Source organism: Uloborus diversus, chromosome 4, assembly GCF_026930045.1.
Source record: "Uloborus diversus isolate 005 chromosome 4, Udiv.v.3.1, whole genome shotgun sequence".
In the NCBI taxonomy this organism is placed as follows: domain Eukaryota; kingdom Metazoa; phylum Arthropoda; class Arachnida; order Araneae; family Uloboridae; genus Uloborus; species Uloborus diversus.
This window is the reverse complement of record NC_072734.1, coordinates 169,056,344-169,070,900: the sequence shown is the minus strand read 5'-3', so window position 1 is coordinate 169,070,900 and position 14,557 is coordinate 169,056,344. Positions and strand designations below refer to the sequence as shown.

The 14,557-nt window shown below is 32.8% G+C and overlaps 1 protein-coding gene across 1 annotated transcript; it reads left to right on the top strand.

Annotated features, from left to right (window-relative positions):
* Nucleotides 1-4,699: 4,699 nt before the first annotated feature.
* LOC129220498 (uncharacterized) lies at nt 4,700-12,703 on the top strand. Its single transcript, XM_054854921.1, has 3 exons — nt 4,700-4,806; nt 8,219-8,528; nt 11,090-12,703. Exons 1-3 carry the CDS (start codon nt 4,804-4,806, stop codon nt 11,764-11,766), a joined length of 990 nt encoding a protein of 329 aa, XP_054710896.1. The 5' UTR covers nt 4,700-4,803; the 3' UTR covers nt 11,767-12,703.
* The last annotated feature ends 1,854 nt before the right edge of the window (nt 12,704-14,557 follow it).

Sequence of the window (14,557 nt, the reverse complement as noted above, 5' to 3'; positions counted from 1 at the left end):
ACAGGAGATAATGCCTTAAAAATTGAGTAAGTAATATTTTTCTTTTTATAGTATTATTTAATTTATTTATTCTATATTTCGTAAAAAACGTGTGAGGGTATCTGCCTGTTAATAAAAGAGCAATTTAAGTTTAGTCTGAATCACAAAAAAGTGACTACATTTACATGTACTAAAAATCGTTCAGAATTCTGATTATTATCATTTGTTAATCAAATTAATGTCGTGATTTAGTTAATTTTTAAATTCAGGGACGAAATTCTAATGTGAAGAATTTTGATGAATTAATATTTGGAAATTTTGAAAATGTGAGATTTAGGTCATTTTTAAAGATGAGTCTAATTGAATTTATTTCAACTAATTTTATGCGGAAAGATTTTAAAAAAGGTACCTGTGTGACACGATGTGTAAATAGTATACATTAAAGCACAAGTATGTTTAAATAGACCTTTTCAGTTTCAATAGTTTTAAAGTACTGTGTTGAATGTACGAAATCGATAGGGGGTGATTTTGAAATATATTCATAAAAATAAAGTCCTAATAGATATCAAATATTTTAAACTGATCAAAATGCGTTTTCTAATTTTTCTGAGTTTACTATGAAATATGAACATATACAATGGTTATATATTTATTAAATATATAATCATAAGAAGCCAACAGGTTTACACAGCATAATTTTTCAAACAATGTACTGTGTATCGCAAATAATTTCATCCAAGTGTTTGCTATTAAAAACTTAAAAGTACTTTAAAGACAAAAATACGAATTTCATTCTTAACAACTTTCAAGTATCATAGTGACTGTCTCAAGTGTCATATTAAGAATTTGAATTGGTTAATTAGAAACCTCATGTGATTACATTTCTAATTTCTCATGATTTTTTTTTTTCCATAAAATAGTTAAAGAGGCAGTTATATCTCAGATTTCATATGAAACTTGGCTGGAATTCACATAAACAACCATTATTGCAGTTAATAAATGTGTTGGGGAATTATGTTCAAACTCCTCTGAACTTACATTTTTACGATCATTGTTATTGTTTTTTAATATTCAAATTTTTGAAAACTTGAGAACACAAACCCTTAGTTTGTAGCTTATGGGTACATTAGTAACTTTTGTGCTTATTAGTTTTGTCACATCGTTAGTAACAGATTATCACTGAATTTGTTCAATTTTAAAGCTGTTTTATGCTATTTTTTATGTTTGTAAATAAAGTGTGTACTCTCGAAATGTGTTATGTATTATTTGAAAAAAAAATTTCTCACTGAATTTTACTCTATTCTTGAACGTTCTGGTTGAAATTTTCAGATTATTTCGACCAAATAAGATTAACATAATCATAAGCAAAAAGACGAAATTTTGTAAAATCAGGATCTTACTTCTAAAATGTTAATAAATTTTAAAAGGTCTGAGAATTTTCGAAGATGGTCATTTTAAACACCAAATTTAAACTGATCAACTACCAAAAGATTTATTTTCAGATTATTGTATCTCACAAATTTCAAAAATGTAATGAATAATCTGTTTTCTTTATTTAAGTTTTGACGGCAGTAATCTGAACTTACAGCATTTTTGTCGCACTCAATTAAAATTTAAAAGAATAATTACAATTCAAAACATAAAAAGTACATATGTTAAATACTTAAATGTATGATAATCAAAAATACCATTGCACTATTTATATTGCTTTCTGATCTTTTTTTCAATGAAATATGTATGAGAACTATTGTTTGCTGTGTATATGTCAAAATCAACTGAAGATACTGAAGTTTTAAGACTTTCGTGCTCCATATCGAATTGTAAGTTTGAAGAGAAGGGATGAAGCGCTTAAAAGTATGGGATCACGTGGGTTGCGCAATTAAATCTTGAAGCAGGCCCGGTAGAAAGAGGGAAACCGACTGCCTTCACGATGGCCCCGATTGCAGCCGGGTTGATGGGAAGACCCGTTTTTGTCAAATCGTGGATTCTCCTTTACGTTCCCGTCATTGCACAATATCCTTTTTTTTTTGTGTGTGTGTGTCTTTTTTATAGTTAAATTCAGCATTAAAAAACATATTGCAGAACTTTTCTGATAAGAAATAGGGGCATAATGGGTTAATTACTTATTACAACTACACTGTGAATAATATTGTTTCAATATGAATCCTATTATTTCATCCTTTTAATTTATTACTTGAATTTCATAAATGTAATCAAAAATAGCTTGTGGCAAATGCAATAGCTTTTACTAATTTCGACTGGGGATCATCATTGTGAGAACTAGCATTAATCAGCAAATTGTGTAAAGATATGTCTGGATCTTCTAAATCTATTTCTAAATTAAAATTTTTCCCTTTTGTGATTGTTAATATCGTGGCCGCACTTAAGGGGTGGGTTTTTAGGGTTCCAACCTCTTCCAAAATTTTCACAACTGTTCCGAAATATGCTTTTATTATACTTTTTTCTGAAAAAATTGTTTCAAATTGATTTGTTTTTATTAATTAATTTTATTTTGGTTTTCAATTTCATTTAAAAATAAAATTTTTATTGACGAAACACATATACAGAACTTTATCCCCAGTAATTACATTTAATTTTACTTCTTGTGGGAAAAATCCGCCAATAATCCTTCAATGTAGGTGGAGGGAATTCCCTCCTGTATTGAAAGCGGGTTGAAGCCGGGTTAGATGCATAAAACGGCCTTATTCCGCGAATCCGGGTTGAATCCAGCTGCATAAACAGGGGCTTAGACGCACTTTTTAGTTGTTCAAGCAAATCGAAAATTTTTACATTCCTTCAGCTGTCAGAATCCTTCTATTTTCCCTTCCATTTTCGAACTTTAGATAAGCAGTTCACTTATGTGAAATAATGTTTCATCAATTTCATATTTAGAACGAAATAGATGCTTAGTGGCGATTTTTACATTTACAAAGCGATGTTTCGACTAGTGCGGATAGGGGAACTTCCGCTTTCGGTGATGCTAAATGGAAAGTTCATTCACAAAACTAATAGTACAGTGAAATCTGTGTAAGTTGACCACTTGCGGTGCACTACTTTAGTGGTCAACTTAAACAGGTGGTCAACTTACTAAGGTTGATTCATATGATAAGGACTAATTCCGTGCCTGAAAAAAAAGCGATCAACTTAGACAGGTGGTCAACTTCAGGTATTACTGAATTAAGTATAAAGAAGATGATACTTAAGTCCCACGATTCCCTTCCGAAAACTTTCGTCTTGCTGGTGAGGAATTCGCGTCAGCTCCAAATTCGTTGCTCGAGAAAAACTCGCTATATAACCATTTCGAGGAAATCAAATCACGTCACAGGGCGAGTCCACTGCAGTTTAAAATTGCGCATTGAAGTAAAGTATGGATTCTTAGTTATGTTTCATATTTCGGATACTTATTAATATTTTTTATTATAAATACCAGTACCGTTTGGGATATTTTTTTATCTCTTTATTTTTTTCTTTTTTTACTGATTGAGTGTTTATATATTAACATAATAAAAGTCAATTATTAAATATTGAGTTTTTGGTGTTATTCGATACTTTGAAAAATGCTTTTATTTCATTTTATCGATGGCGTAAGAAAGGAGATGGTGTCCTGGTCTGGACACCTAGCTTGAAGCTCAAAATCAATTAACTAATTAATTAGTTCCTACAAAATAAAAGTTCATATAAAATTACCTCCTGCAATGAAAATTAATGTTTTTCTCTTTTGCTTGAAAGATGTTTTTCTTCATCAAAATCAATTTTACGTATAATATATCTATGTTATATTTAAATCAAATTATTGCATCTATTTACATTTTCAAGTAGCCAAGTGGAATTGAGTTCTTGAATTAAATACTCACTGCCAGGAAAATATTAAAAATTTGAAGTTTGATTTATTTCAACTTTTAAATTCTTTCTTGCGGTGAATATTCGCAAAAAAAGTTTGGAATGACAAACTGGCTCAGTAAAGGAAAGAAAAAAAAAAATTCTTAATAATGTTCCATGTTCAAATGAACCTATTTATTAATTTAAACCCCTTTTTGCGTTTTTTGTTCAATCTTCAAACGGTGTGTCTGTGTATGCTTTTTATTTATTTATTTTTTAAAAAGTAGCGAAGTAGCGACTAAATTTCAAAGGTAGTTTGCAGTTGTTACATTTTGCAAAAAGTAGTTCTAGTTAGCTACATTTGTAATGAAGTAGTTGTAGTTCGCTACAAAAAAAGAAAAATGTAATTTTTCCACTGGTCAAACCTTTGCAATTTTTGCCATTGGCTAAAAACGTTTCTGCCATTTGGAGGCCCTAGGCCATGGCCTAGGCGGTCACAGCCTAGTTGACCTATTCAGTAATCAGGCCCTGGTTGCAAAAATTCAACAAGTTCTTGCAATTGAAAGAGAGATCCTTGGCTCAGAGTTGAACCCCCCGCCCCTTACCCCATTGTTCGCAGAGAAGTTTCCAGAATCAGTAGTATTCATAAACGCTTATAGAAAACTTACTCAGAAAAATGGATTGTTGCTGAGAAAAAAAATAATAATACAATAACCATTAGGCAACAAGATCAACTAGTTATAATAATAATACTGTACTATACGAATTTAAAAACAGGACAAAACTCCTCTTTCAAACCATTCAAAAATCGGAAAGAAAATTAAAACAATGAAAGAAGCGAAATTCAATTTAGCTTATCTTGTATTGATATGACGATCTGGAAGTTGTGAGATAATTTTTGGCGAAATTTCTATTTGGCGAGAGCTTTCACAGAATAAAAATTACAGCATTCTTGTCGCTATTACTATTATAGGAGAAAACAGATTGTCAACAAGAACTCAAATCATGGTAAGTTTTCCGATTAATTTACTAGTTAGAGTAATGAGGGGTAATTTCTGATCATCACGTTTATGGAGAAAATTTCATCGCCAGTTATTCTTTTTAAAAATCTAAAAAATAAAATGACTATGAAATATTGTTTCTAATTCTAGAACACTTTACTTCAATCTGACCACATTTATTTAACTGTAACATGCTGTATAACTTATAAAATTAAGTATTTTTTTCAACTGCCTATTTCAAAGATAGATACTGAAACATGCATATCTTTACAAAAATTCCCCATCCCTCTTTCTCTTAAAATTCAATTCTTTGTGTTACTTTTTAAAATTTATGTAAACTAAAAGTGTTGTCTTTTGATTAGTGTTTCACACATCTATTGTAAATATTAAAATTAATTGCAATGAAATAGGAGAAGGTGGGGAAAAGTGAAATAGTTCAGATGACTAAGCTTTTTCAAAATGAACAAATTGGAAATCTATTTTGAAAATTACAGTACATAAAGAACATTCTATTTTGTAATAAAACTTGCATTGAAACGGTATTTTTTATATTTTTGGCAGTAAATTTGCGCTTTCAAAAAAAAAAAAGAGGGGAAAAGTTTTACTTTTTTTTTTTTTTTTGTATGGGCCAAGTGAAAAATAAAATATTTTTCTATTCAAAAAAAAAAAAAAATCAAATGGGCCAGTAAATAAAAGTTTTAATTAAAAAATGAAAAGATACTGAGACAATAAACTGAAAATTAAATTTGTTAATTAATTGATATATGAAGAAAAATAAATACACAAGTAAAAGAGTGAATGAATAAGAAAATAAGTCACTGAATGAATAAATAAGTGAATTACTAAATGGAGGAATGTAAATGTATGAATTAATAAATGAATGCGTAAGTGATTTAGTAAAAGATTGAGCGAGTATAAACAAAATATCCCGCATGTACTTGACTGATCGCAGAAAATATTCAAACTACAAATAAGCTTAATATCAACTAAATAAATATTTTAAGGAATATTAGAAGATCTCAATTAATATTTAAAATATCCATAACAAGAACTTTATCATTTTATATTAAGAAAATAATTTTTGACTTGCAACAAAATATTACAATATGAGTATCAATTTTTGAAAATTGCCTGTATTATCGTATGCTTTAATCTTCGGTGGTATTTTTTTCCCAGACTGGAATAGATTACATGTGCTACTATATGGTTAAAATATTACCAGATAGGTGACGCTAAAAGTAGAGTAAATATTTCACCATTTCACTTTGCCCCACATTCCCCTACATAAGATTTTGCACCTTATCTTTTAGTTGGGCTGTTGTTGATCATGTTTATTTTATTTTATTTATTTATATATTTATTGTAGATGTAATTAGAAAAAGATTTAAAAAAAGAAAATAATTTTAGTTCCTTTAGATGAACGTTAATATTTATTAACTACAAACGCTGTAAAAACGCTAAGAGTACTAAGAAATATGGGAAAAACAAAACAAAAGTTTAATTAACAGAGTTCAAAGATGTTTGGAGGTTTTTAAGTGCTAAGGTTTTCCCCCTTCTTCTTTTTCTCTCTCTTTCAAAAAAAAAAAAAAAAATCTTTTTTTTTTTTTTTTTGTCTTTTTTCTCCTTGTGAACTCAGACTTGCGGTTCATTTAATATAGTTTCTAAGTCACTGTTGTATCAATTGGTTTACCTGTAAGAAAAAATAAGTGAAATTATTTTAAAAACATTCTAATCAGCGGAGCAACCAGGGAGAAGGTTAAGAGATTAAAATACCTCACAGAACCTTTCGGTCGTTCAAAATCATTGTTGCTAAGCCTAGCATGTTAGCATGCACGCATATAAACAGAGGTTTAGATAGGATTTCTTTTCCGAAGTGTAAAAATACTCCTTAACATTTTTTAATGAAGTGAAATTCCTTTTTGAGAGTGAAATATACGATAATAGTGATCAATTCCTTAAAAAAACTAACTTCCTAAGCGTGAAATGGAAGCTGGCAGGGAAAGAAGAGATGTCACTTTGCGTTTAAAACAATAGCAAAACTTTCAAATATATTCTGCAAAAATCTCCCCCCCCCCCATTTTCCACAATGTTAAATTGTATTAATAATAAAAAGAGTGAAAATACTTTTAATTTTTGAGGTGTGAAATTACAGAATTGAAAAATACGTTTACGAGTCAGGATTTTTATTCCCCCCCCCCTTTCCGTGAATATCGACCCACAGCGGAGCACACAGCGCACTTAGAGAGGCTGAAATATCCATCATTTTGTTTCGCTACTACAACTTAGGTTTTTTTTTCTTCCATCTTTAAAATAACATATCTGCATAAAAGTTATCATACTTTACGGTGGGGAGCGAATTCGGCATCTACTCCCAGCTGCACAAACCTATGCTACGCCACTGCTCTAACTATATAGTTGGGGCAAACCTAACCTGTCAGCGCCGTAGTGCTGTGATTAGAATCTGCGTAGTCTTCACAAAGTTGCCAGCAGGGGCAGACATCAACTATCATTTTAGAGGGGTGGGGGTCATGCTGAAGAATGACCCCCCCCCTACAAACGACCCAAAGGTTTTGTGTACGAAAATTTCTGAAACTGCTTGTCAGTCAATAAAAAGCACCAAATCAGTCAGGAATAAGACACCTAATAGGGCTCAACTATTACTATTCAATTGCATAAGAAGTAAAGAAGTTGCACTTTAAATATTTATTTTTAAACATAATTAATGAATTGAAAATAATACTGAAACCGCTTACATTTTATTGACAAAGCAAAGTATTTGAAACACTGTGGGTAGATAATATTATCGACGATTTAGGGACTATTATGACCCCCCCCCCCCAGGGTGGTTCAAAAATACAAGTAAAAAAAAGTTTCTCCTAGATACCGGGACACACCTCACTATTTTCAGACTTGTGGATAGCAATATACAGGAAGAATTTTAGATTCCTATTTCAACTGAAAGAGGGGGATCAACCCTCTCCCCCAGACTTCAACAGTATGGGGAGGGGGGTTACAAAAATACTTCGAACTGAAAAAATAAGGCTACATATATACACTAGAAATATGCATATACATCGCAATAAAACAATTATTCACAAAAAAAAAAAAAAAAACAGCTGGGAAAATTAAATATTTCTCAATTTGTGGCATTTTCTACGATACACTAATGTTAAATTAAGGGGTCATTGAGCACCGTCTTATAAAATTTGAGTAAGAAGCTAAAACTTTTACAGCATAGTCCTATTAGCAAGTGTAAAAACGATAGGGGGTGTCCTGGACTCTAGCTGAAAAAAAAGTTTTTTTTTTGAAATACCCCCCCCCCCCTCCCCCCCCCCTTCTGTATCTGCCCCTGGCTGCCAGGTTAGGTTAGCCCCAACTATCGATAAGTTACATTAGCTCTTTTTATTAACATTTTCCAGGCTTCAAGATATGGACACAGAAATGATATCCGGTCAAGTTTAGACAGGGCAGCCTTTTTCTGCTCTCAGCTAGACGGTAAAGAAGACGTGCTGGAAACCTGGCGAAAAAGTCGCCTCCAAAGCATCAAGGCTATTCGTAATTTGAGGAAAAGAATTGATGACACTCATTATGGTGCAAACGTTGCCAGGGCAACAGGAACCGGTATGTGCCTTTTCGGAGAATTTCTTAAATCGGATACCAACGATTCAAGACGCAGAAATGAGGAAAAGCGAAAGCCAAGTAATGCAGGAGATTTCCTGGAAGCATTAGGTACCACACCACTGTTCTAAAATCATGAATTTTTATTTGTGTTCCGTTGCATCCCATACCTTGGATCAGTTCCTTCCATGATACACTTTGAAACCTTTTTTCGTATTGACTAAATATCTGTCCATAATATCTTTGTGCAGATTGAAGACAATCAGCTCTCACTTTAACGAACAGACATTAATTAAAAAAAAAAAAACGAAATAGCACCCTTCCGCCAACGAGATGAGAGAAATTTTTTTACATGAGATAGAATTTGTTTAGGGCTTCTAAGTAAATTAGAACTGAAGTTATAACCCCTTTTTTTTTGGCAAATTCTAAATATAATTTTAGGCATTCATGGGAATTCGTGGTGATTACTTTCTGCTAAGACGATCAGAAAAAACTCGATGATTTTGAATTTGTTGCTTTTTTTTAACGACTAAAGTTCTTGCAATTAGTTTTAGAACATAATCGGGAGCTTGGCCATAAATATAGACAATTTAAAACCCTCCGTCCTGTCTAATTTCCCAAATAAATATACTTATTCTCTGGGAGCAAAAGATAAATAAGGAAAAGCACTTTCATTTTGAACAAGCTGCGTTGTCCGGTCTACCTCAAAAATAAAAGTTGCGTTAAGTGACACTTGTTCAACGATCAAGCTTAAATAAAAGAAAACAAATTAGTATGAAATTTCCCATCAGCATGTAGAAAAGAGCAATTTTATGACTCAAAATTCAAACTTAGACCTCCTGGGATTCGTTTTAAATTCCAAAAATTCAGTAAATGTTATCAATAGGCGCAAACGGATTTTCTGGTGACCCTCTCCCCCCATGTGAATTCCTGAGTATCAAAAGACCTCTACCAATTTTGACAAAGATCCGACGTAAACTGTAGACTTGTACAGTAAAACCTGTGAAGTTGACCATCCTTGTAAGTTGACGGCTTTTTTTCAGGCACGGAATTAGCCCGTATCATATAAATCAACCTTTGTAAGTTGACCACCTGTTTAAGTTGACCACTAAATTAGTGCACCACAAGTGGTCAACTTACACAGGTTTCACTGTATAAGGAACATACACACGCCCACATACTGCTACATCCTCTTCCTGATATGAGGGGAGGCAGTGAGAAGCAAAGAGATGTAAGTTGACCTCATAAAGTTTTGAGTAAAATGCACTTAAAGTACAAACTCTAGGTAGACTTTCATTGATTTTTTTTCCTAAATCATGCTATACAGCAGCACCTACCAGGGCTACTAGTACCATCTCTCGCCCCAAAAGAGAGGAGAGGTTCTCCTACCATTTGTACTGGTTATCTACGAATTTTCAACTTAGGCACTTACATCCCTTTGATTCTCACTGCCTCATATATACATTTTTTATGCAAAATTTTAACGTTAAAAGAATTTTAATTGGGATTTATAAATAAACTAGTGGTACTCGCACAACTTTGCCCGTAGTAGAAAAATGAAAAGGTCACTTAGTTTGTCTTTATATTTACAAATAATGGATGATGAATTTCTCGCCCATTTGCTGTGTTCATTTGCTCATCCATGTTACGGTTCCACGTTATGAAAATTTGGTAATTTACTCGTCCACGGTATGATAATTTGCACGGTCAAATGGTCTTAAAATTAGAATAGAAAAAGAATAAAATTGAATATTCAAAAAATCGTTTCGAGGTGATCACCCCTAACGCTGCGAACTAATTCTGTGCCAAATTTCATGAAAATCAGCCAAATGGTCTAGGCGCTCTGCACATAACAGACATCTAGCGTACAGAAATCCAGACAACCAGAGACACTGACTTTCAGCTTTATTATTAGTAAAGATTACCAATTCTTCCTATAAATCGCACCTATCTCAAATATTAGTATATAACACTCAAATTTGAAATGCTAGGAAGGTGCGAAGAAAACAAAACTAAGTAGCTGCAATAATACATAAGATCCAAGCCTGAGACTGAAATATACAGCAGAATGTTTGCGAATAGCTACAACACACTAGGATTTTTTTAAGGAAGTGTCAAGTATAGCCTGTTGAGGCTCTTGGCCTGTTAAACACAAAAGACACTAATCAACCAATAGTTAGGAAAAAAGCTAAGTGGATGAAAAAATATCATAAAAAGAATATAGATGTATGCACAATTTAAATTTCTCAGCATTTGGGGACAGAATAAGTTGCTTAGATTGCAGTTTCTGATGATTACCAATAAAGCCTAAAAAATGGACAAGGTGTTCCAATGTTTTACTTGTTCAGTGTAATTTAAGCACCAGGCACTAAATTACTGTTTTTATAATATGTACCTCTTATTGTCATAAACCTAGTGTTTTCATTTTCACATCTTTTTTCAATTATACTATTATTTGTATTAGTGCATCGTAATGTACTATCTAAGCAACAACAAGGGTAGTGCAAAGTAACATAGGAAAAAAAATACAGTTAGCCAAATTATTTTGCCCTAAGTGTTTTGCATGTGATAAAAAGGTTAAAGAAAGAAAAGTACACTAAATGTAATTACCTTCCACATTGGAATAAATGAAACTGTATAGAACTCGATTCCACTTTTGTATCTCATTTTAGGGTCCATCCTGGCATTTGGTGCAGAACTTGTGGAAATGGGAGTAACAGCTTTTACAATGTCAGAAGTGAAAGAAATTCTGGAGACTGACAAGCAAAATACAGAATCACTTCAACGAGCAATCCAGTTCTCCTCCAGCACAAGTGACATCACAAATCAGATTTTTAAGCGCAATGGATTCTCTCAAGACATAAGCGACATTATGAAAGTCTTCGGGAGCATAAGAGACATCATGAACAAGTACAGCAGTAGGTTCGCCGTTGATGTATTCGACACAATCGAAAGTAACGGAAAGTATTCTGAAGCAGCAGGAATTCTTGAAGGTTTGGAGAGTAATGTATTGCAGACTCTCCGAGACATCGTTAACGATCCAATCTTATATGACTCCATGAATGTCATTTATCAAAGTTGGAGATCTTCGCCTTTTGTAAGGAGGACAACCAAGTTAGGCCTAAATATGATTGTAAAAGAAAGTTCTCGTCAATCGTCTGCTTTGCAGAGCTACTCTGGTGGCTTTTTGAAAGCCGTAGGTATGGCATCAGATGCCATGGAAATAATGTCGTTGGTAAGTGACCTCAAAGAAGACCGAAAAACTGAAGATTCTGAAAGATTGCTAGAAGTGGAAAACCAATTAACCCATGAAATGAACAGAATGAATGAAATATATAAAATATACTGACCATTTTCTCTAACATCTAAGATGGAGTAATTAAGTCATGCAATATGTTTTGGTCTCATGGTAAAACGTAGCCTTGTGTAATGAGTTATGAACAATTACAGACAGTATTCATTATTGCAATGTAAATGTATTACAAAGTCATATACCATTTATTACCTCATAGTAGAAAATACAGAGAAATATATCCAGAGGGGCCCCAGTGGGAGGAAAATTGTAAGAAAAAGTCCGTGAAACCTACAATTTTTAATCAACGAGATGTAGTATTGAACCCTAACGTTGGACAATACTAAGTGTGCCGGTGTTCAACTTGCTATATGTTCTTTATACAACTTACTACTGATAAGTAAGATATCTGCGAGTGAAAAAAAAATTAAAATGTAATGTTATTCATAAGAGATTAATTATTTTTGTATGAATATTATTCAGTGATTTGATGAATGGTTTAGTAAGAGCTACTCAATGTGTGTGGATCCATATTGATGAATGATAATTTTCAAGAAATAAAATGCGTGCAATAAAAATGTAATGATTGCATTGTCTCATTTGGGCATTTTGGCCATGAAATATATATGTTACCGTGAAAGATTGAAATTGCAGAAAGTCAAATTTCACCAGTGGTTCACCGAAAATATTTGGTCCTCTGCCGATGAATGTTGATATTCACTAGCTGATGTTGACATTTACTGAGTTTGGGACGTTCGCAATAACATATGTAGATTATACTACATTTTATAAAGACAATTTGGCTCATTTGAGGTGCCACATAGAAAAGGATGTCACCTGATGTGTGGTGGGGCAGTACTCTATTGCATTATCCTAGTTTATGCAATTCCCAGCATGCAACTACATATACTCTTGCAATATTGTAATCTTTAACCTCTATCTTAAGAATGCATTCCCAAAGAACAGTTGGTCATTGTAAAATTGTAAAGATAGCAAGCAACCCTACTAGCAAAATTTCTTGCATCAACCTTGACAGATCTTGATATTATACTGACGGCGTCAATATTGACGTGTTTCATACTGCATAAAGCTTGCATAAAGATTAAAAAGCAATATTACTATAACAACACGTATGCAACATTGCATTCATCTTAAAATATCAATATTGATATTACCTTAAAATAACAATATTGCATACATGTTGATGCCGTCAAGATGATATTGATTTCATGCTGTCGCCGTCAAGGTAATTAGTACACAATAGAGCAGGTGGACCTTCGTTGATACTTGCGCATGCGCACAGTTCTTTCTACCCAGCGTCCCTCGCATTGCTGGCACATTGATTCAGTCGGTTCAGAGGAGTTGCACGTGGCTTTGCATTTTTTAGGCTTCGTTAAGTTGGTTGCTTAGTTATTAGTGTGGAATAGTATTGTTTTAGGAATAACTTATGAATAACTGATCCCAAGTAGCATTTTATCTTGGCTCAATATTGGCGTGAGATTGTTCACGTTGGCAATGTCTTGGCCAATATTGGCACGATTTTTGCAATGTTAAGCCAATATTGGCTTCCCATTGCATTAACAATATTGTACTTAGATTGGCAGATAATCTTGTGCCAATATTGGCATCTCATTGCATTAGCAATATTGTACTTAGATTGACATACAATCTTGTCCCAATATTGGCTTAACAATGCGCAACCATTATTGTATTTAGACTGTGAGACAATATTGGCAAAAAATTGGTCAAACTCTGGAAAGCCAATATTGGGCGGAAGATGGCTCTTTGATGTTCAACCGATTTTGAAACAAATCTGAAAAATGATTCATTTTCCTAAGTGAGCAATTAAACACTGAGCCTGATTACCTGAAGCTCCACAAACTGTTTTAGAATGCTAAAACAAATTTTGAACGTAGAGAGAGTCCTCGAAAAATGGAGCTATTTGAGTTCACTTTAAACGCATTTGTATTTTTTTAAAAACCGGCGAAAAAGAAACTTCAACTTTGTCTGCACATTTTGTGTTTTGTTGCTCTTCCTCGCCGCTGCACATGGTAAATGCTTTTGTCCGAATATCGGAGATACTTTCCTTAAAATTTTATTGTTGCCTTCATTTCTTAAATGATATTTTATCATTCTCATCAGTGAATTTTTTTAACTATGTCTAATCCACTCTAAAATTTCAAAAAGCGAAAGAGAAAAGCGTTATTGGAGCAACTCAATGAGAAAGCTTTCCTTTGCAGTGATGAACTTTGTCTTCCAAAATAAAAGTAATGAAATAAGGCAAAAAAATTTTTGAAGAAATATTAAATGCTGAATAAAATTCTGGATAGATATCCAACATTGAAGAAATTGCTGAAACGATGTGAAGCAGTGAAAATTTTGGATCGACATTGTGTTTTCAAAACTCGAAATCATAATCGAACAGTGACATTCTAAATTGCGTCAAACGTTGAGAATTCTGAACTAACATTTGAAACTGGAGTAAATTCTGGATCATATTTGACTTTGAAAACACTGGATCAATATATAAAGATTCCAGGAGTTTTATTTTCATGATTCTAAAGTGAGAATGTATCATGAGACAAACTTTCCTGGAAAATTCAAATTTCTACTGGAAAACTGCATTCCTTTTCACAGTGCTCTATAACACCTAAACTTATTGACAATAATCTAGTAAACTTTTAGAAGTCTGAATGCAAAATGTGAAAGAAGATTTTACGGACTAGTTTTATGCTACCAAGTTCATTTCTCTACACGGATTTGCGTTTTGATGATCATAAGACTTTTGGCTCATTACGGAATGAGAATTAAGTTCCATGGTCTATTTTCAGCTGAGCATGTACAATTA

What these genes read in the sequence shown, in the direction of transcription:
- LOC129220498 (XM_054854921.1), top strand. An exon ending in AGATTTCCTGGAAGCATTAG is followed by an intron (nt 8,529 to 11,089) that starts GTACCACACCAC and finishes ATCTCATTTTAG; the next exon opens with GGTCCATCCTGGCATTTGGT.